The sequence below is a fragment of the Thermobia domestica genome, chromosome 1, assembly GCF_964235325.1.
Source record: "Thermobia domestica chromosome 1, izTheDome1.hap1.1, whole genome shotgun sequence".
Taxonomy (NCBI): Eukaryota; Metazoa; Arthropoda; class Insecta; order Zygentoma; family Lepismatidae; genus Thermobia; species Thermobia domestica.
The window spans coordinates 169,814,045-169,838,477 of record NC_137454.1 but is presented as its reverse complement, the minus strand read 5'-3'; the positions used below and the strand labels follow the sequence as shown (position 1 = coordinate 169,838,477).

Sequence of the window (24,433 nt, the reverse complement as noted above, 5' to 3'; positions counted from 1 at the left end):
AAAGTAAAATAAAGAAAAGTATTATTAGTACAACTTATTTTCACCAAAATGAAATCAATTATAATCTACACTAATAAAATTCTATTATTCTAATCACAAACTCAATTACATTGTTTAACTTGAACAACTTATATATATAATTTTAAAGGGTTAACTTCACAAGATTTGACCGACATATAAAAAAGTTATATCTGATTTCCGGTGTGGATTTTATGATTCCAATTAGTGCTAAAAAATTTTTCCAGGAGCAAAGTTTTAAATCTGTGTGAGATATGTTTAATTTTCAGTTTTTTTGTTCTGAAAAAACCTATAAGAAAAATATCACTCTTAAATCATGTCTAGTGTTCCTGTGTAGCCTAACAGTGATTAACGCTAATAATCACGCTATTGGTACAAACTGTCCCGGATTTAATTCCCGTGGTGGTAAAATACTAGTTTCATATAGCCATGCTACTGAACAAAACAGTAAACTTAAAATCAATTCATTTTATGTAGGTACACGTCTCATATACCCATACTACTGAACGGGATAGCAACTTAAAATCAATTCACTTTATGTAGGTATACGTCTCATAAACCCATGCTACTGAACGAAACAACAACAAACTCAAAATCAATTTAACTTAGGCAATAGCATACGTCTCGAAGTTTTCAAGTTTATTTTCCAATAATTGTTAATTAGTTAATAGGTTCATGTTTCATATACCAATGCTGCTGAACGCCTTGATTAACTGAAATTAAGCTACTATTATTAAAATCTTACAGTATGTTCTTATATTTTAATAAACGCTGCTAACAAACACGAATTCAATTCCCGGTTGTATCCTAAAAGTTTCACGTTAAGAATGGTGCATTTTGTTAAAGTGAATCACAATTTAATTTCCAATGGTTCGACATGTTCTAACCCCTAATGCTTCTGCCTTTGGTGCAAACAAAACCATGGTACCGCATTCACTAAAGTTATCATCATCTTTACTGCAAACATATTTGACATCTCATCTACAAATTTCGCATGTCATAATTTTTAATGTTATTGTCTTTCGTACTAAGGCGTACAATTTTAATTCCCGTGCAGGTTTACCCGCATAAACAAAGTCACCTTAACAACGGCGTGCGGATTTAATTTCCGCGTAAACCTAACACTGAGGTACGAGTTTAAATCCCGGGCAAGCCTACGCGCTTAAAAACAAAGTCATCTTAACAGCGGCGTGCAGGTTTAATTTCCGCGTAAACCTACCAATAGTGCATGGGTTCAAATTCCAAACGGGCCTACGCGTATAAGCAAGTCACCTTAACAGCGGCATACGGGTTCAAATCCCAGGTGCGCTTACGCGTATAAACAAACCACTGTTAAATGCCCTACAGCAACAACCCTGCAAAGGGTCGGAAATTAATTTTCAATAATAAGTATTATATTTAATCTCGGGTTTTATTCAATGTCACTCCAATCCAGTTAGCTATAAAATATTCTCCCACATTCAAATGTATTCTGCAATATTTAAATATATCTTTCACGCCATTTCCCTCAAAATATGACAGACTAAACAAATTAAGTTATTATTTTATTTTTCACTGTATATAAATCAAATTTCCACCCGGACAAACTCAAACAAAGTGATTATTAAAAATAAAATACGTTCGCGTCATATAAGCATTGTCTAGTTCAAACCTTGAATCGGTCATAAATGAACAAACGAAATGTATATCAGTTTTCTTATGCATCTCTATATCAATTTTAAACTTATAAATAAGATTGTGTATGTGTTTTCAATAACCATATTAAAACAGTAAAATTACATTTCTTCTTCTTCTATACTTATTTTTTTCTTTCTTTCATCGAATAACCCCATACTAATTATTATATAATTCTCTTCAATCATTTGTTTTCATTACTTTAATACAAAATCAACTATAATAGAAAATTGTGGTTCTATGCCATCTGTCGGAGAAATTTTAAATTAACTTTAGTTTAGTTTAACCCGTGCATCGTGTTGACGTATTTGTTATTAGTCCTGAATATATATTTATATTTTAAAGGTAAAGTATAATATATATTTCTTTTTAGCCATTAAATACTACTGATAGCATTAAATAAGTACCCTTCTCGCAGTTGTGTTCTGTTAATAAAACATAGTTTGTGAGGGCATAGTTGATTCTTCTATCAGTAAACCACCAAACGTTCATTATATTACAAATCCCTAAGGGGGACCCACCAACACATATGGACCTTCAGTTGAACATAATTATCATCATTATGTTATTACCTATTCAGAAAAACCCACAATTGTAAGAACTAACTAATGGGAAACATGCCCTCAACCGGTAAAAAAACAGCCCCACATAATTCTCTTTTTGCTATAATATAATATAATACTGTTAAAATCTAGGGTCGCCTATAACTAATGGGCCCCGCCAGTTATAGCTACGTAATTTTCCTTTTGCTATAATATAATACTGTTAAATCTAAGTAAGCCTGGGGCCGCGGTGGCTCGGTGGTAAAGCGTTCACCTCTGGTGTTTGGGGTCCCGGGTTCAATACCAGGCTAAGTAAGTTTGTGGTGGACAAACACCGTGTCCATGGGTTTTTTTCTCGGGAGTTCCCCCGTTTCCTACCACTTCCTATATACTTTTAAGAGCTTATTTTAGCTCCCATATTTAGTTCAAACACCTTATTTTTAACAACGAGTTTGCACAGCAAACGATTTATTTTGCAAGTTCGAAAATACAATTTGCTCCGACTAATTTATTAGGAGAATATAAAAATAAGAAACGAACCAAAAAAATAATCACCGTCTCCTTTAGCCTAGCCGGCATAACCGTGGGACTCAAAAATTTCATTTCATTTCATTTTTTTTTCTTTCTAAGTAAGCCTGTGACTAATGGGAAAGGGACCCGCCAGTTATACTACAAATAGGACTACATAATTTCCTTGTAATACAATACTGTTTAAATCTAGGGTCACCTATAACTAAGGAAAATGCCCCCGCCAGTTATAGCTATGTGTTACAATACTCGTACGTAATTCTCTTTTGCTATAATAGTCGTACGTAATTCTCTTTTGCTATAATACTGTTAAAATCTAGGCAATCTATCTGACAGGCAAAAGCCCCTCATTGAGGGACATGGTACAAATAGGAATACTCATACATAATTTCAATTCGCTTCATTGTAATACAATACTGCTAAAATCTATGTTGGTCTATTTGAGAGGCAAATGCCCCTTCATTAAGGAACATGCTACAAATAGTCGTACATAATTCTCTTTTTTGCTATAAGATAATACTGTTAAAATCTAGGCAATCTATCTGGCAGGCAAAAACCCCCTCATTGAGCGATATAGTACAAATAGGAATACCCATACATAATTTCATTTTGCTTCCTTGTAATACAATACTGTTTAAATCTATGTTGGTCTATCTGAGAGGCAAATGCCCCTCATTGAGGGACATGGTACAAATAGGAATACTCATACATAATTTCAATTCGCTTCCTTGTAATACAATACTGTTAAAATCTAAGCAATCTATCTGGCAGGCAAAAGCCCCCTCATTGAGGGACATGGTACAAATAGGAGTACATCATTTCCTTTTGCTTCGCGGATATACAACAGGTTTTCAAGTCAAAAGACAGTGTTCAATAACCAATGTATTTAGGGGTTTCCGTAAAATTTTCTTTCTTGGCATTAAAGCTATTGTTTGCGCTATGTGGCTAACATTCAGTAATATTTACTATTAAAACACGATAATGTTGGGGAAAAGCGCTCCCCCCAAGACTAAAACATTTCTTTCTGCAAATACTAGTCTTAGTTCAAACATTTACGTTCCTAAAAAGATTATCAGTTGTATTACCAAAGCGTAGTAGTATGCCATCTATTGGCAAATGAGCTTACTTAAACAGTTCAAGTCCCATCTGTACAACGTACATATATATATATTAGGTATAACTGATTTAAAGTGATCGGTATAACAGTTAAAAAATCGTAACAAATGAATCAAACATATTGTAATTAAGCATCCTATAATTAAGCAAATAAAACTCTACAAGTAAATGGCCCGTCTTTAGGCCTTTTATTTGTAGGTTCACACTATAAGTGTTCTGAGTTTGCTTAGCAAACAACCCAATAAAATAAAATAACACGACCCAATAAAATATTTTTAAAAACGAGTTTGTGTAACAAACGATTTATTTTACAAGTTTACAGCGTAGCTGATATTAGCTTGTGTACCAAGCATGAAAAAATGCAAATAAAAATGAGCTTTTAATAATAATAATAATAATAATAATAATAATAATAATAATAATAATAATGTCCCTCTTGCATGATTACAAAAATGGTCGTAGGTTTATTTCCCGGATAATGTTTCTCAAAAGCAAATCGTGTAGTTTACCAATAATTATTCAAAAAAACTTTCATTATAATTAAGTGAATAATACATGGCATTTAAAAAGTTCTCACCTTAAAAAATCAGAGTTCGTTCTGTTAAATCACTCACAAAAAAGTTCAACACACAAAAGATCAACACACACACACTATGGAACTGTGTAAAAACAATAATAACAAACTTTATTTCAATACTATATATATATATAAGGATTTCATTATGTCCCTCCCCCAAGCATCATGTTTTCACCGGGTTTTCAACCCGATTTCATTAATTATAAATAAATAAAGTCATCATGTCCGCTAACATAGTTTATTCATTCATTGCCACAGCGAGAAATCTAAAAATTTCTTATTTTCAAGTTCGTCAACCGCTGAAGAAATCTCATTCAGACAGGGTATCGATCGATCAACATTCAGGACAGGCTATGTACGGTTTTCATCTAATTAAGGAAAAATGCTTACATGTTCATCAGATATTAGATATTCTGCCAAAAATCAGATATTGCCACAAAAATACATCTTCTAAAGGGGAAGAAACATAAAATTTCTATCTGTCTTCTTCATCACTGCAGATAAGTATCGCAGTGACAAACATCGTTAATGGAAAAATATTTCAGTATGTCGCCAGACAGTTTCTCATGGTCAAGAGAGAAAGTGTCTAAGGTTATTCCAGTACAAGCGGAAATAAAATTAGAAAGTGCATTGACACTCTATACATGCGTGTCACAAGTCATAGTTCTAACGTAAGCAAGGTGAAAGCGTGTAAGGCAACGACCCGGAAATAATGGAATTTACAAAAATAAAACGCTGTTCATTCTAAGACAGCCTTCTCTCAGAGACGGAAGAACAATTCACTCGCTCCGTATTTCAAACTTGGCTGTAAACACGAAGTTAACTATAATAAATAAACAAATCAATAAAACGATGAATAAATAATCCATTCAATCATACATACACACACTTCGTATTTCTCATATGTTTTTTTTCTCTCGCCAATTTACATGTGAGAATTGCAATAATTCTCAGTACAATACAGCGTTCACCTCTGGTGCTTGGGGGTCCCGGGTTCAGTCCCCGTACAATACAGCATTCATCTCTGGTGCTTGGGGGTCCCATATTCAATCCCCGTACAATGCAACGTTCACCTCTGTTGCTAAGGGTCCCATATTCAATCCCCCTACAATAAAGCATTCATCTCTGGTGCTAAGGGTCCCATATTCAATCCCCGTACAATGCAACGTTCATCTCTGGTGTTAAGGGTCCCATATTCAAACCCCGTACAATGCAGCATTCATCTCTGATGCTAAGGGTACCAGGTTTATTCACAGTACAATACAGTATACACCGTCGGTGCTAAGGGTCCCGGGCTCGATCCCAGTGCGTATCACACATTATAAATGTTCTGAGCTTCTTATTTTTAACAAATAAAACAATTTCCTACCACTTTATGAGATTTCATAGAAATCGAACCGTTAAATATATTAGGAGAATATCTTTTTATTCTCTCTCACATATTGTTCGTGTAATCTTTTATTCTCTCTCACATATTGCTCGTGTAATCTTTTATTCTCTCAAAATGACGTATCAACAGATTTAATTCAAATTTCCATTATTATTATTTTTTAAAAATACCCAGTATAAAGTCTCTACAGACACGTATACAAACTCGAAAAAGAACACATGACCTTTCCATGTCAGCACAACTAAAAACAGAAATATAACAACTTTCCAATACACGTAACCAGGTCATCAAACCCTAATAACCTAACCCAACCGACTGCCAACACAGACCATTACTTTCTATATTAATTATAGTACCTAACGGTACCTGTAGAATTGTTTGTCTGTTACTACTAAATTCTGTCTTTTTTGGAGGAGCTAAAAATGGTACACGAGAATATTTGGACTTCCTGATCACCTTTTCATTATAAAAATCCGCTTACGTATCTTAATAACTAATTACAGTTCATATATTAAGTTTCTCTTGGATATTTGGTGTGAGTTGGAAAGTTCGTATAAACCCAGAGACCAAGCGTCCTAGAGTGATAGGAATCAATGTTCTTGCGGCCAAGGAGTATGCATATGTACCTCTTAGACATCAGGCGTCCTAGAGAGTGGAGGTGATGATTAGTCTCTGGAGATTGACGAATTCTGCGGAGTATTGGGTCCTTTTATCCAGAATGTTGCTGACTTCATTTATCTTCGTTACTTGACAATTGTTGACGATGGCTGATGTCCTCTTTGTGGTTGTCATCTGAAGTTGTTTACAGCCAACACGTGGCGTTGGAAGCACATATAGAACCTTGCAATATTCATTCATTCTCTAAAAGCTTACAAAAAAGGTTCACATAGTATTATTATATTCCGAAATATTACAGTGTATTAAGGAACTACTTTATTTTTTTTCATAATTTACATATAGAGGTCGTAAAGAAAACACAATCCTTCGTACAAAAACCTGCTCTGAAGCAATGCCGCCCTTGAAACGACACGAGTCTTTCTTTCTCCCGTGACTAGATCTTTCTCCTATGTTCATCTTCATTGAATGAAGCACCGAAAACCAGAACAGAGCTGAAAGGTTCCACCCTCCCGCCCCTCTCTCTTTGCTAGCCGGCCGCAAGGAAGTAGTAGAAAGCACTCCCCCCTCACATTAAAAGTGTGATTACCTTGTACGTAAGGGCAAGCGTTTAAAGCACTGTTCTCTGAGGCAGGCTAACATAAAAAAGAGCCAAGTCAGCTCTGTTATCGTGAACAGAGGGTAATATCAAGTATCGATACTTACGTTATGTTGCCAAATCTTTCACAGACATCAATCAGGGATACAGACTCCATATTAAATAACTAAAATTTTTGTTCGGACGTTCATTTCTATGCAGGAATAAATATCCATAATCAGGATGTCTACTAAAATTCCAAAATGAAATTTCGTGACCTTTTCTTTCCCAAACCATAGAATTTAGTCACTTTCTCAAGAGCGAATTTGCATGCAAACTGGGACGAATTTTCATGCATGCGATAGAAGTGTGCTTTGCTTGCGATTTGATAGCGTCTAAAGCCAATGGTATATCGGAACGTTCACTATCATGCATACTTGTTCTTTCCTCATTATATTTGGTACATCATTTCCTCACAGATAGGGCATTTATCATGTCATTACCGTATACTCTCGTTATTGCTTGTGAATTTCACTAAGATGAGCTTTACTTGCATTTCAAAACCTTATGACACACTACACATCACACCTGGTATGATTCTTAAGTTTGTCGCACATGCTCAGGGCTCGAAAGCGTTCACATACATGTCTGTACATCTAGCTACTTGGTTAAACTGATGAGTCATAGGTGAAGTGTGATGTCTGCTATAGTCAAACGTTTCTTCTCTTAGAAAAGTACTTCGTCACTCAACGATTTGAACTCTCGACGGTGTCACTATATGGTTGAATGTATTGACAGCAACAGAGTACAATGAAGTATAGGAAAACTGGTTTCACTTATATTAAGAGTTTGAGTGCATGTTTAAAAGTAGAAGGTAAAATTATTTCTTTACCCTAAAACTTTTATACACCTTATTTTCCGTTGTGTTTACATCAAAACGTTCCTTTCCTGGATGATCCTCGTACACAAGAAGCAATTCTCAGAAATTATTTTGGGTGGTAAGAAGTATTGTCTTTCAAAAACTCTAAAGGATTAAAAACCCTTATTATTAGAGATTTCCAAATGATAAAATGTCAGTTTATCCAGTATAACCTTGATAATTTCAAAGGAAGGGGTTTAAGTACCTATATTTTCCTCTGGATATAAGCTCTCATAAGGTTGCCAATCTTTTCAATATCACAACTCGAGATATGACCAATTTATATTCAAGTTATTTTATTAATGCATTATGCACTAATTTCTATGAACAATACGGTTTAATGACTCTCAATATATAGATTTGCGTAATATCTCAAACTCGCTGTTATAAATACATCATCTCTCATTTTTCAGTATTAATAATATTGAATACTTCAGCGACTGTTCAGTACTATTAATACCAGTTTGATAGATTAATGGTACGGTAAATTTGTAGAAAACGATAGAATACATGCTTTCGGCGTCTCAAGTTCCATATAAAATAATTTTTGAAACAATCTCGTAAATATGGTCAGTAAGCTTGCAGAACTTGCCGTGAATCAAAATGGCTTCATATATATCAAAAACAAAGAATTTTATAACTACTACTTCCTAATATTTTCAAAATACTATTTTAAACTAAAATGGTATTCTACACGTGCTACATTTACTGATTTTTTTTCCTATAGTAGCCAACAACTGAAAATATTATGTTATACACTTACCAGCTAATGTATAGTCCATATCAAAGCCATAGAACTTGATATTCTCCAAATGGAGACTCCGGTTCACGAATATCCTGAAAAAATAAATGTGAAAGTTATATGCACTTTAGAACAAAACGACTATTTTATTAAGTAGAGAGCGGATGCTCAGTAGATATTAGAAAATAAAATTAATATTTTTACGTAGGTTATAGGAGACGAATAATTATGAATGAACTGGCAGAATGAAAGTACGAGTAAACGGAAGAGCCCGAGAAAACTCACAGACAAGAGGTTGTCTGCCACAAATTCAAACGTTCTGGCATACTAGAACCAGGAGCATCTTTTAACCCTTTGGGGATCCCATGGTACAATTTGTACCATACAGGGTGTTTCATGGTACATTGCGTTATAACTCTCCTATTTGAGCTTTTTCGTCCGTTTTTTTTTTCAAGTCCAGAGGCATTGTAAAAGACATTACGTATGGTTTCACACCTTCCTGCGTCGAGACATAGAAGGTGATGACGTCATAAGTCTAAAATTTATATTTTCGTGTAATACTTTTTTGGGGGGGTTTATGTGAAGTATTTTTGGCGGGCTTATTTTTGCACGTAGAAGATTGAAATTTTGCACAAACATGCAGTCCACCGAGTAGTATTTACCAGATTTTTTTGTCAGATTTCTGCGTTAAAACAGGGGGGATCCAGAGAGTCAAAAGGTTGAAAAAAGGGATATTTTTACCAAAAATCCCTTTCTTCGCGATTTTCGCGCCTTAGATACATGGTGGAGACAAGTGAATGGTACCGCCTGAAAGGCAGTTCTATTCTGAAGAGAATGATGTGCAACACATGGCCCTAGGGTAATTAGGGAAGTGTCAGGGAATTTTTATCAAAATATACTTCTGTATAGGGGAATTTTGGACATTTTCGGTATTATTTTTTGCCGGTTTATTTTTGCACCTAGAAGATTGAAATTGTGCACAAACATTCAGTCCACCGAGTAGTATTTACCAGATTTTTTTCAGATTTCTGCGTTAAAACAGGGGGGTACAGAGGGGCTAAACGTTGAAAAAGGGAAATTTTTACCAAAAAATCCCTTTCACGGGATTTTCCCGCCTTAGATACATGATGGGGAAAAGTGAATGGTACCGCCTGAAAGGCTCAACCTGTCTAATATCTAGAGCAATTTAAAGATGGCGCATCGACTTGAATATTACTCTAAGGAGGAGGTGTGCGGTGTTATTCGTTCTTTGTGGATCAAGGAAAAATTATCTGACATTTGTCGAGAATTGGTGGAGGTCTATAGAGAGACTGTGTTAAGTCGCAGAAACAAATGTAACTTGTGTGTGGTGCAACGCATTCGTATGTGTAGAAGGACAGTGATGGGCAAATTCCTGGAAAAATATTTGGGAATATTCCGGGAATTTATGTACAAACACAAAGAAAATTGCATTCTATTACTATATTATGGTTTCAAAATTAAATTCTTTTTTTTTTTATCACAGTATATTTATTACTGTTGTCTCCAAAGGATTCTTTAAAATTTATATTCTAAACGGTATCATGTTATCAATAATTTATTATACTTATAGAGTACGCATAAATGTAAATTTATTTACAATACGTTTTATGCGAGTAAACATATTTTTAAAAAAATGGTATAGGATGTCCCATACTTTTACACCGTTAAACAGTTGAAAGTTAAATGTAAGTGCATTTTCTAAACTTGACCCTACAACTGATATTATAAACACATTAAAATTTTAAATATTATAAACAAATTAGGTTGGGCAACTGCCAGAAAACACACGTCTCACCATTTTATCAATATTTGCGCATACATATTTATGTCCAAAATATTTGCAAGATACTGATTAATCTTTAGAATTTTGCATGTAACATTGCCACACACGACCTTTCATCCTATCTATTTCTCGAAATTTCATGCGTTAATTTAATGCAAGAGAAGTCCGAGTATCTATTCAGAAATTCGAATAAGAGAAGCACACAGACCTACGTCTATTACTAACGGTGGTTCGGGGAGTATTAATGGTACTTCATCTCTATTTCTACATTACGGTACTTTACAAATTGGTTCATTTTCATCATTTGTAAATTAGTACTTTGCTACTTTTTAGTGCAAATGGAAGTAAAACCTAAGAAATCATATTATACAGTCAACGAATTTTTATTTTTTTAACCTCTAAATTACTAAAATCCTAGAAGTAGATGATAACAAATGAATATAAAATAATTAGTCATATGGTTCTTATAATGTTGAAAATAAAGTAAAGAAATGGAAATGAATTTCCTTTCGGGAATTTATATGCCAGGGGGAAAAAACCGGAATTTTCCACTTTTAATTTTCCTTCCCACTGCCCATCACTAGGAGGACTGTGACAGATGATGACAGAAGTAGCAGACCAGCAACGTCCATCGCCGACAGGAATATATGTGACGTCGATTCGATTATTCGTAAAGACAGAAGAGGGTTTGCATGACATTGCAAATCTCATATGGTTCAGTAAGGAGTATCACCCTTGACCAACTTGGCTTCAGGCAAGTATGTGCACGCTGAGTGCCAAAACATTTGAGTGAGACCCAAAACACCCTCGAGTAAGCATTTCTCTGATACGCCCAAGAAAGAAATTCTACAGTGGCGGATCTAGCCCAGAGCCGGGGAGCCTACGCCCCCAGTTTTTTGACGAAAATAATTGAAGGTATTATTTATATTATTTATATACAGCGTGTCCATAAAAATACAGTAGGAAGTCGAAAATCCGAACTAATGGGGATCACAGGTAGTTCGGATTTTCAAATTGTGGGGATTTTCGAAAATGACCAAGAAAATGCCATTTAGGCTTAAATATACTGTACGGTATGCTCTTTTATCGATACTGTGGTTATGCAGTACATACAGTAATTACAATACCGTACGTAAGGCTAATTGCATTTAATGTTTCTAAAGAACCTGCTCGTACACTAAATTACACTGTTCTTGTAACTTCTACTTAAAACTTAACTGGTATAGGCCTAAGGAAAAATACAAAATATGTATGACAAACAATTACATATGAATGGACTTTTATAAAAACACTGACTTCACACAACGCCAACGGACAACCTTATTGTTTGTTAATCGCTAGCGCTAAGACAAAATGTAAAAAGCTTCTAGGAACCGCGTTCGGATTATCGACGTCCTACTGTACTATCATACTTTAAGGTGGTATTACGTCGCTTTGGATAATCGTATTTAAATAAAAAAGGGTCACATTTGAATGAAAAAACTCAAATATTTTTCTGCATGTCAACAATGGGCAACAATATCAATAATGGAAGGAATCAAATACAGGAAAACTAAATCTACTCATGTTTACTTTGTGATTATTCGATATGGGTTCATTGTTGGATATTTAGCAGGCAGTTACTGTTTCTATTGGAAGTCACTTGAAAAGCTTTTATGTTTCTGCATTGTTACACCATAATGTGCTCACGTAAATTTATTTCCTTTTGTTATCTTGTGTTGTTATTAAAGAATAAGTTCTAAGGATGGCGATCCCACAAAAACGAAGTTGGTGTGTTTTGGAATACCACAGCACGCACCACTGGTGCCGATTCAACGTGCTTTTAGGCGAAGGTTTCAACATCAAGCTCCTACACACACGTAAATTTTGAAGTAGTACCGTGATTTTGTGGATCGTGGCTGCATATGGCATCAAAGGAAGGCCATTCAGGGAGACACTCTGTCAATGCGGAAATAATGATAATGTTTTCTACAAGTGGCCACCGAGGTTGCCTGACTTTTCAGTCTGTGATTTCTCTTTATGGGGTTACGTAAAAGATTGTTCTCTATGCACTTCCATTGCTTCAAAACCTGCAAGAAGTGCAAGTTCGTATCAGTGCTGCTACTCAGTCCATTTCATCAGATCGTATTGATGTCTGCATCGCCACTCGTTGGGCTCAAATTCAATGTCTATTAGGTATAGTGAAAATGTTTGAGTTTTTCTTTCAAATGTGACCAATTTTATTTAAATACGATTATCCAAAGCGACGTAATATCACTTTAAAGCATGGTAGTATGTTTATGGACACAATGTATTTTTGAAAATTTCTAAACCCATGATATACCTATCATAATCTAGGTTCTGGATGCCCCTCCCCCAAGTCATTACCTTCTATATATGCCCCTGGAAATTCATTCCTTCATCGCATCATAACGGGCGATGGAGACCCAATATTCCTATGGATACCTGAATCAGACATCAGAGCATGACATGGAAACATCTGTCGTCACCGCCGGCCAAGAAATTCAAGACTACAACATCTGTCAAAACAATGACTGCTGTGTTTTAGGTTCGTCAGGGTGTTATTTACGTTGAATTTCTGGTAAAGGGTATGAACATTACTGCGAACACGTACTGCCAAACTATGGGTAGGCTGAAAGCAGCCATACATCAGAAACGAAAAGGAGCACTACGAGGTGTGCTGTAACTGCACGATAAAACTGTTCTTGATTTTCATCTGGGAAATTCTTGATCATCCTTCGTATAGCCATAATTTACTCCCTTCCGACTACTATTTGTTTGGATCCCTAAAGAAACACCTCCATGGGTGGCGTTACGATACACTGGAAGAGGCACATCGAGCTTTATCTGGTCAGGGAACTGGAGCAACATTTCTTTGCAAAGGGCATGTACGATTTGGTGTCACGTTGGAATGCATATTAGGACCCCAATGCTTCATATGTCGAATGTTAGTGTGATATTATGTGTCAAACATGATAGGGTTTCAGATATTTATCTCTACATGTTTTTCAGTAAATAGAAAATTCACCTTACTTGTTGATACGCTTTGTATTATTAAACTTTTTACCCACCTTTCATACTCTCCCTTCCCATATAAGGCAAAAGTTTGAAAGAACTTTATTAGTGTATAGCAGTATGTGACAACCCTGAAATCACTACTTTAATTCACTGTGTTTTGGTCATCACGAAACACCGAAATTATAAAGGACGGGATCTATTATTAATGTGGGCTCTGTACGACGATCGGAGCTTGAACCCCGTACAGTTGGCGGGTGCATAGGCCATCATGCAAGATCAATCCTCACAGTAGCCCTGTAGGTAGATCAGTGAGAGAGGGAGGAGGAAGACGAGATGATTTTTCGGGAAACTAACTTGAGTTTCCTAACATTCTTAACTGCTTCTTTTTCCAACATATACAGGGTGTATCAAAAAGGACTTTACAACTTTGGAAACTCATATTGATTCATTTATTTAGCTTACAGACACGATTTTGGTGTTATTTTGTAGCAAAATAGACATTTTTTTTTTACCTTGTACCGAAAGAGATTTAATATGGCTTCCATTGGTGGTGCGGCACACATCCCATCTGAAGTCTCACTTGCTCTACAACGTCTTCAGACATGCGGGGACGACCTGAAGATTTGCTGTGTCTTATGGAACATCCAGTTTCAGTTAAAACACTTATGCCACTGTTAAATCGTAGGCCTACTGGGAGGATCTTTACCATACTTTGTATGAAAATTACGTTTTCAAACCAAAATACACAGCTAGCACGCTCGGGACCAGTAAGGGCAGCCATCTTTGCTGGAAATTGCCACTAGCTTTTCCGGTGGCTTGTTTCTGAACTAGTCTACTACGTGAGTCAAAACTTGAAGTATTTTGCTACAAAATGACACAAAAACCATGTCTGTAAGATAAATGAATAAATCAATATAAGTTTTCAAAGTTGTCAAGTCCTATTTGATACACCCTGCATCAGGGTTGCCAACCGTCCCGATTCTGTCCGGACTGTACCGATTTCTGAGTTATTCGTCCCGCGTCCCAATGGACACTCGTCGGGACGCATATTGTCCCGATTTATCGAGTGTCAAAGTTAATTAATATTTTACTGGGCCATTTTTGCAAAGGAATAACTTATTCTTTTACACGCAAGATTTATGTATAGAATCAATTTAACACATTTATGTTTTAATTTGACTCATGAAAAAATAGGTGCTCGTTTTTAATTTATAGTTATTCCCTAATTGTTTTGAGTTGATAATCCAGCAGATTATAATAGTATATTCCATGTAAAAATATCGATTTTGCAACCTGTACATAAAAGCGACCAGTACCACCGTGGCAGTAGCACTAGTGTTTACTTCAGCGGGTGGCTGCGAGGCTAACTATACCGGGTACCGGCCGTCTGCCAGATCTGCAGTAGTGTCGGCATCTTCTGCTTCACTTTTGGTTTGGCGCGCAATCGCATTTTTTTCATTGACCTGTGCTGTGGAGTATTATTCTGTTCTTCGATGTTAAGATATAAAGTTATTTTTTACATACAGTGATGGATGTCCGGTCTAACACCGAATGTCCCGTCCTGATTTTTTCTTAAGAAAAGTTGGCAACCCTGCACTGCATATACAAATAAATGAAAGCTTCGGAGTTCGTTGAGCCTTCTGGTCTTCTTATAGTGTTTCAGACTTGTTTTATAGGGAGCACTGTCCCCCGGAGCTATGAGAGTGCACCCAGAGGAGACCAAAATGTCTATAATATAATAATAAATAGAATAACACCAGCAGTGCCCCCCGGAACATTTCTCCTGAAAGATACTGTCCTGGTCACTCCCTAGCTACGGGCCTGCCTTACAGTATAGTCGGATTGAGTATAGCCCGCTCCCCCCAGTGATTTTTAACGAATCATAGTGATTCTAACGATTCATATTAGTTCATAATGAATCGGAATAGTATGTTATAAAGATTTAAGATGTAAATCTTGTGGTAAGGAAGCTTTAGTATTAGTAGTAGTAGTAGTAGTAGTAGCAGCAGCAGCAGCAGCAGTAGTAGTATCAGTAGTAGTGGTAGTTAGTAGCAATAGTAGTAGTAGTACTAATAGTAGGAACGGGTTAGAAGCCCCGCAGGGGTTCGTTGGGTTCTGTTCTCAATATAAGTAGCAGTAGTAGTAGTAGTGACTTCCAGTTCTGGTGACAAAGAACTGGGGGAGCGGGCTACACACAAGCCGTATAGTCCTTCCCCACCATACTGTCTAGCCTTCAAGAGAGCTGGATTACAGGAGCACGCTAAAGGCCCTTGCTAATAAAAATTGCATTTTCTACATTAATTCTAATGTTAAAATTATTAATATTACTTTTGACTAAGTTTACTTCCTGTATTTTTAAGATCTGATAGTAGACGTGTAAGGAAAGAATACAATTTTTCTTACTTGTTATGTCCCCAGCAAGATTTCTGTGGACACGCATTCCGAACAGCATAAAAATCTTCCATCTGCATTTTAAGACTATAGTCTTAATAAATACAAATGTGAATTATAATCACTTTCACATAATCTGTCAATTTTTGATGCATATATATCTACAATATTAATATTAAACTGCACATATTTGACAAATACTTGTACTTTCATTAACAATTTCACAGAAGATCCTTTAACAATTTTATAAAAGCAAATAATATTAATTACAACAACACTAACTTTTAACTCATTACATATATCAAATTTCTATAATCATTTGCAGCGTTACCAGGTTATCTATAGAAATGTAACGCTTAAATGTGTCAAAATTCCTCATTTTCATAACATATAAAACATACTCGAAATAAAATTTTAAAAGTTTCCTACCTATTTTCGGCACTCTTATGCCTCTTGTAAGGCAAAACAAACGAATCAATCGAGTGTAAACTCATGCTGGGTCTTTTCTTATCTCTTCATGCTTCAAAATGGGCTCACTACTCAGATTACATTAGTCAGGTTCAGTAATGAAAATATTTGTTCTTGCCTTCTCCTTGCTAAATGCTGAGCAACCAATAGCAATCGTAACTTTCATTTGCACAACCAGTTACTTATTAAAGCAGTATTAACGTTACATGTGTAGTCTATTAAGATTTTAGTTATAGTTAAAACCAGCAAAGTACAGTTACGTTATAAAATATATTAAAACTCCGAACAAATATGCGTAGAACTTTACAATAAAACTTATGAAATTACACAAAAAAATAACGTAATCAATCAAACTAAGTCGTTGCCATGACGTTACAAATTCAAGTATCAGTTATTATGTAATAGACAAGTACATAAGAAATGAAGTATACACAATGAATTATGAAATTTTAAGCAGTTGTGGAAGAAAAATATTTAAAGGAATGCGTGCCATAAGAAATGCATTGTTCGTTTTGGATGCATAGTTCAGACGTAGCCCCTGATTTTTAAAATATATGTATAATTAGGAAAAATTAACTTTTATGGAATGTATATATATATGTATATGAAAAGTACTAGTAAAAGTAAATTCTTACTTTTACAGAGAAAAGTGTACGTGTCTCTGGGAGTCACGGATGATCACAGTGAGTGCACTTGTAGTTCAGCTAGTTTTCGTTTACGTAACTCAATTTGTTTTATCTGTTTCTCGGTTAAGTTCACATGCATAATTACTAAACTTCTGTTTTTTAAATTCATATTGGTACTTAGTAAACCGTGCTATATTTTAGATTTACGTACATGCATAATACCATAGATATAAATATATAATTCTCAAATATTAAATTTATATTATACGCCATATTGGTCAGATCATATCCTATACGAGATGTGTTAGGAAAGTAATGAAACTGATTATCTGTTAACGATGAATTTATAATTTTTACAAACCAACGTTATCCCCTTGAAAATAGTTCCCTTGGGTAGCTACACAGCGATGGATGCGTTGTTTTCATTCTTCGTGACAGTGCTGGGAATAGCTTTCAGCTCGTCGCTTACGCTCTTCTGGATATTATCCAAAATACCAAAATGGCGCTCTTTCAAGTGGTTTCTGAGCAAATGGAATAAAAAGAAGTAGTAGGGACTGAGATTCGACGAATAGGGGATGAGGAACCACAGGAATGCTCGTGTGACGGTTCAACATCCAAGTGCATGCAATGTCCGGTCGCACACGTGCCACCGTATGTTAAATCAGTGTTAAAATTTGATGAACGGTAAACACATTTAAATTTAACTGAACACTGATCATTCTTAATGTCAATCAACTATCTGAGAGCAGAAGAGAATTTACTCTTTTCGCATTGCCATTCGTTTTTAAGGTTGAAGGTATTCCCACATTAGAGTAGTCTTCTACTTTTTCTGGGACTTCTGAAAAGGACTTGTGCCATCTGGTCACTTGTGTCTGGAACGGCATCAGCATTCTCGGTTCGTGTACAGTGTTGCCAGTCTCATTACTTTTCTAATACATCTCGTACAACAAATCACTGCTCGCCATTCTTTCCTTAGATCTTCCAGAAATGTATAAGATCTATTTATAGAATTATAAATTTGATATTCAGACATTAAGAGTGTGTAATAAGTAGGGCTCGGAAGTTGAAGACCTAAAAAGTGCCTAAAAAGGACCTATAAAAAGACCTCAAGATATCTAAAAAAAAGGACCTAAAAACTGAAAAAAGGACGTTAAAATAAGACTCAATTTAATTAGAATTACATATCTAATGAATATCATACTCAAGAAATACAAGTTTCTTGTAGGTTAACGGTCTGTCCTTCTTCCACAAACTGAAGTACAAACTAAAATAAGAAAACTTCCCCACCCTCATCCCCCTTGCTGGAAGACATTGTTACTCCTCCTTATCTGACTTGTGATTGTTGCAGATCTGGTCTTATCAGTCCAGTCTTTGAAGAATGTCTTATCTTTTGAATTTTCTTTACTGAAGAAAAGATGTTTAAGAGGTGGTGGTGATTCAAGTTAATGGCCAGTGAATTTATTCTTGAAAGATAAAGTGAAAAAAAGACATTAAGACCTATGAAAAGCTTTTTAAAAGACCAATAAACAAAAAAACGCCGAAAAAGAAAAAAAAGACAAATAAAACCCACCATTTTCTGGCCTACAATGACCCAAAATGAACATACATTATGCTAAGGCTTGTCTTCGGACACTCGTAAAAAAGAGGATTTTCCTCAACTTCCGGGCCATAGTAATAAGACTCCAAGTTACATAATAACACCTATACATTTCTTACGAAAATTTTAATGCATTGTATCATCTCTAAGCTTTCTGCAATGAGCTACCAATTCGTTAGAAAATAATCATTTTCGGTGTTCTCTCTCTCTGTGAGAGGGTATGTGGGGGGTTCCACGATTATGTGATTATTTTATTTTAAGGTTCAGCGATTACGCACCGAGGCTAAGGAAGATATTGAAAATGATAGAAAGAAGAAAGTGGGAGGAAACGAGATAACCCTGAAAAAGTCCACGCACGCGGAGTTTGTTTACCACAAAGCTTACTTGGCGGGGACTGGGATCAAACCAGAAACCCCACGCATCAAAGGTGGGTAAAGAATATGTATTGCATTGGTTATCATTAATGGGATAATTGCAGACGCTGTGCTGAAAATGATTGAGCAATATTTTTCGAGGAGGAAAAGAGGCAGTTACAAAAGTTAGAAATTTAACAAATATGTGTAATTTGTTATTTTCTTCGAAAACAAAAGCAGCGTGAGCATTTTCTACACTGATAATTACTTTTCTCACTCCTCCTTTATTGAGTACGTAATAGGCAACTGCCATACATTAGTCTCTTTACTTTTCTAGACTAGTTCAAACTACTGTTTCTAGGGATGGGCACCAATCGAGCTAAAACTCGACTCGAAACTCGAGTCGAGTCAAAAGTAATTTTCTCGAGTCGAGTTCCGAGCCAAGTCACTGTTTCTGAGGTCGAGTTTCGAGTCGAGTCGAGTTTGATAACTGGCTCGCTCGTTCAGCTAGTTTTGAAATCATGACTGGAAAGCGAAAGTCATTAGAAATGTAAGCAGTAATGTGGAATACTTTTTGTGTTGCTCACGAGGGGGACACTACTCGCATCTTGTCTCGTCTCGATAACGAGATGACGTAGATTTTTATAACGAGACAGCCTTAAATGTCGTGACCACCAATATAAGTATATACCGTAGGTCTTACCATCAAGACAGACCTGCACGGTCTAATTTTTGAGACCAAGTAGAAGTCCAGCCCGGGTAGTGATGTCAATCGGCTCGGCTTGGTTGGGATGAGCCACCGACTCGAGTCAGCTCCGTTGAAACGAGTCTATCAGCTCGGTTCGACTCGGCTCAACTGAGTTGATGGCTCGAACAGACTCGGTTGAGATGAACCATCAGAAGACATCGGTTCAAGCCGGCTCGGTAGGTGAGCAGGTGGTTAGGCTCATTTCTCTATTCGGCTCGATAGTGAATGAGCTGTGAGTCGAGCCGCTCGTGCCGTTAACAACCCTAAACCCGGGCCGAGCAATTTTGAACATGTTTTGCCGGCGCCCTATAACTTTTAACAACTTCTGGCTTGAGCTCGAATATTGCTCCTCCGGAACTCAAATTCAGAACCTCGTGAACGATGTCCTTACCTCCTGAAAACTTCTTGATAACAGAGATCGGCAGTCAACTAGTTTTTAGTATTCAGATACACACCGCCTGTCTTTCATGGTTATACACGGTGTTACAATAATAATAGGAATAATAATAATAATAATAATAATAATAATAATAATAATAATAATAATAATAATAATAATTGTAGTAGTAGTAGTAGTAGTAGTAGTAGTATCATGGATAATTATATTGTTTATGTAGGATACTTGAAGAGAGTGTTTGAAACTACACACAGGATTTAGCTCGATTTGGCTCGACTCGACTGGAGCTCAAAGATGTTTGTTTCGAGTCGAGTCGAGTCGAGTCGAGTTTCAAAGAAAACTTGCTCGATCTCGCTCATGCCCATCCCTAACTGTTTCTTTTAGATATATTTCCGGGTAAACTTTATCCCCGGAGTTGGTCAATCGCCCACCCCTCAGGCTAAGATGAATTGTAGTTACAAGTCATTCTTTTGCAAGCCATGTGTTTTTAACAAATAATGTCCCAGTGCAACCCTTTTATACGTATATTGATTTTACTAAGATCAAAATTTTCTGGGATAAGGTTTATGAAAACTGACTACGCCGGTAACTCCAATTTCAAGTTTAGTTTATTAGATTTCAAAAAACACTGCATGACTGACTGATTATATTGTAATGGGAACGTCGTAGTTACAGTTACATTTTATTGTAAGAATTCTATATTCATTAAAACAATATTTCAAATGTTTGAATTTCTGAATTTCGATTTTGAAATTAAAAATGCATATCGATCTAAGGAACTACTCGGTAATCATAATAATTACAGTACAACTTTAGTTATTTATTTCTAGAGTTTTACAAGGAATGTTCCACGTTGGAGAAAAGAAACTTAGACTCTCTGCCCCACTAGGAAAAATCATTGATCGGGAGAGTTTCTTCTAGCACAATTCAAACGCAAGGTTTTCCGGCTTATTAATAGAATAAGGAATGTATGCTGGCTGCTTGTTCTTGATAGCATTCTAATGTTTAGATTAGAAAAAAAATGATTATATTCCAATCATTTCTGAATCAGGAAACTAAATCATTTTGGAAAACAATGAAATGAAATATTTCTGTTAGACGTCCCATCCTTCAGGCCCTTTAGGATAAGGGATACAGATGATTAAGACAAGTAAATGATGATGGAAGAATTGATAGAAGGAGAGTGGGGGAGGAATGGGAGTATCTCGAGAAAATCAACGGACACAATGTTGTTCACAACCCATCACACAATAACTTGGCCGTGGATCGAACGAGGGATCCCACCCAACAAAGGTAAGCGCTCTACCACTGAGCCACCGCATCGCCATCTAACTCATTTTGAGACAGTAAACTAACCCAGAACCCACTTCTCTAAATTTACATACAAAACTGTTATCCACACGGTATCAGGTCAGATGCTCAAGTGTGTTTTGCTCAACTATTAAAATGTGGGACATTTGCTCAAGTGTCTTATCTTGCTATTGATCATGAACTGGAAATCCATCACAGGCGCGAAAATATTGGCTAATGGCCAGAACGGGGGTTGAGATTTTCATATATGATAAAATATGTGCAGGGTTGCCACAAGTTAGATATCATATTTTCCATATTACGAAGGCAAAACATTGTATCTGAGCAATTCAAGGTACAAACTGGATTTCTTTTATTGCTTAAAAGATTTAAGAAGAAGAGAATAATTAATTACAAACGATACACAGTACGTACGAATTCTTAAATAAATAACATTAATTTCTCAGGTTATGTACAGTATAATTCAAATGAGCTGTATTGAAGGAGATTATATTAAATGTTCCATTGTTTGAAACAAAATGTTTTATGCGTAGAGTATAACAACGATTAAGAATAGTAGGCCTATTAGCCAAGAGAAGAGATTTAAGGCTGTTTCGTCTTAAAAAGGAGGCTTGAAAGTGTTGTCTTAAAAAATGAGTTTTTGGAAGAGTTCGGTGTCATCTCAAAAATTCTCTCTCGACATTATGTTGGGTAACACTAATTCCATAATCTATATAGTACTATTATATACAAGAATGGAAGTGATTCTCTTATCATCGCCTAGATCATGCTTCTTTAGGTAAAAATAAACTGAAATTTTTGACAGAATATTCCTCGGGTGTACTCCACTAGCGCACAAAGAAATGAAATAAAGTGCTTATGGTATTGCGAGCACACAATATTCGATATTGCGTTGTCATGGTTAGATTTGTTTTACAAATTATGGCTATATAAGAGATTGTTCCTGTTACATAGAGAGGCAAATATCAAGAAATATAATAGACGTTTATTATAACACGATTAATTGCCACATTTTGATTTGTGAAAAATACGGGAAGATGTTTTGTATGAAAAGGTAAATAGCAAGAAGTATAACATATACGTAATATTATTATATAGTAAATTTTATATCCACGATATGTCTTTAATTGACGTTTACCCATTTTTAGTTAGCACCTATAAAAAAGAGAATAGTGAACATCACCGGCTAGCACCACAGTATAAGTGCCGCTAAATGTGTAACTTTCGTGAAGGGGAAAATTTAAGTTTGTTTGTGTACCAGTTTTAGACAATTTAAAATAGGATTCTTGAATTTCATTTATGCACAATTATTCTTGCTGTTTACTTTGAAAATGATATCATATGTTAATAGAGAACAGCAGTTTACTTTTTTAAAGAATATGCTGACAATATGAAAGTATAAAGACGTGACACGTAATATGTTGACCTATCTCCAAATTCTGTTTTCTTCTCCAGCGCGAAATAAATTAACTAATCTTGTGTTCAGTGATAATGCAATATTTGTTTCGAGGGTGGAGGATGGTGATTTTGAAAAAAAAAAAAAATCACTTGCCAAAAACTGTTTTACACAATGGAGTATCTTTGCATCATATTTTGTGCACTCGAGGTTTCTTATTTGTGTCATGATCACACAGAGGCCTTTATTTGAGCACTCCCGGCCTACGGCCTATCCCTTTTATTACGGAGGCAAGAGATAAGAAAGGATTTTTGGAGCACGTATTCCAAGGGAAATAAAGAGGTTTTTAAAGTTTTTTTTTTTCTTTTTTAAAAAAAGAATTCAGTATCTCACACATTCATGAAATTAGAGAGATGAAACTCAGCATATAAACTCTTCTTTATAATAAGAGAATACGTATTTTTAGCGCTTTCAAAAATGCCGTTTCTAGCGGAGACATTTCTATAATATTCAAACTTCTCTTCCTTTCTTCAGAGACTGTCGAATGTGAAGATTCGCTTAAGTTGGAGATGTGGAATTCAGTACATAGATTTTTAGTTAAAAATAAGGGAACACATATTTCAAGAGCAAAAAGAAGGTCATATTTATTATATTGAAAATTCCTTTTATTTATACATAAAGTGCCGAGTGTGACAATTTAAATTTCCGGTATTGTATTTATTACACTTTATCTTCCTGTAAGGAAAACAGAAACTTCTGCTACTGTATGTATAATCAGAATACGATAAAATATGTATTTAATAACTAGCCTTCGGTTGTCTGGGGACTTCGCCCAGAAACCGCCGTGTTTCCTCAGCCTACGGCCTCACATCTCATACACCTGCAAGCATACCGATTTTCAGTTCAAACATCAAGTTTCATGTTTCTAACTTTCGGGATCCCTAGATATGAATGTATTATTATAATCCGTAAAGAGGATTACGTAATATTTTGTCATTTAATATTGAATTTGGAAGTTGTAGCATGGTTCTTTCAATTCCGGTGTGAGTAGAAAGATTAGTGTTGAAATGGAATATAGGCTATTCTTGGGACACTTAACTGATTAAAGAAAATTGCTTCTCGCTATCTATTACCATTTTTAATTTACAGTGATCAGCATTATAAACGGAAGAGAGTAACTTCTACTTCCGGTTATTCTAGAATGTTAAGGATGAAGATGAATGTTGTCCTTGAAACGTTTAATCGATTACGAAAACAGGTTTTCGCTATATATTACTGTTTTTGCTATATAGTGATCAACGATAAAAGAAGATGTGTCTTATTTCTACAACTTGCGATTTCACTAGGGTGTTAAGGATGAAGATGAAAGTTGTCCTTGAAATTTGTAATTGATTTCCGAAAACCGTTTATCTCTGTCTATTTCCGTTTTTCCTCTGATAAATGTGGAAACCGGAAATGGCTCATTTCTACTACTTCCGGTAGGCAAATCACCTCCATCAACGAACTCCCTCGAGATAATCACTCTATCTATCTATGGCAAAAAACAGAATTTAAAAATTCGCATTCGTTCAAAAGTTATCGTGTGGAGTAACGGACGTATGTACTAACATTGTAATCTTATAAGTA

The 24,433-nt window shown here is 35.6% G+C and overlaps 1 protein-coding gene across 9 annotated transcripts in view; it reads right to left on the bottom strand.

The window, feature by feature from the left end:
• The window catches only part of Nt5b (5' nucleotidase B), a 267,108-nt gene that overhangs the window by 79,589 nt on the left and 163,086 nt on the right, over nt 1-24,433 (bottom strand). For 7 of the 9 annotated variants that reach the window (XM_081766538.1, XM_081766522.1, XM_081766548.1 and 4 more), the window contains one exon: nt 8,720-8,793. In XM_081766538.1, the coding sequence (XP_081622664.1) occupies nt 8,720-8,793 (74 nt within the window). Of the gene's footprint in view, nt 1-8,719; nt 8,794-15,923; nt 16,039-16,340; nt 16,421-24,433 lie in introns of those variants that run through there. The other 2 variants (XM_081766584.1, XM_081766565.1) reach the window with 2 other exon arrangements.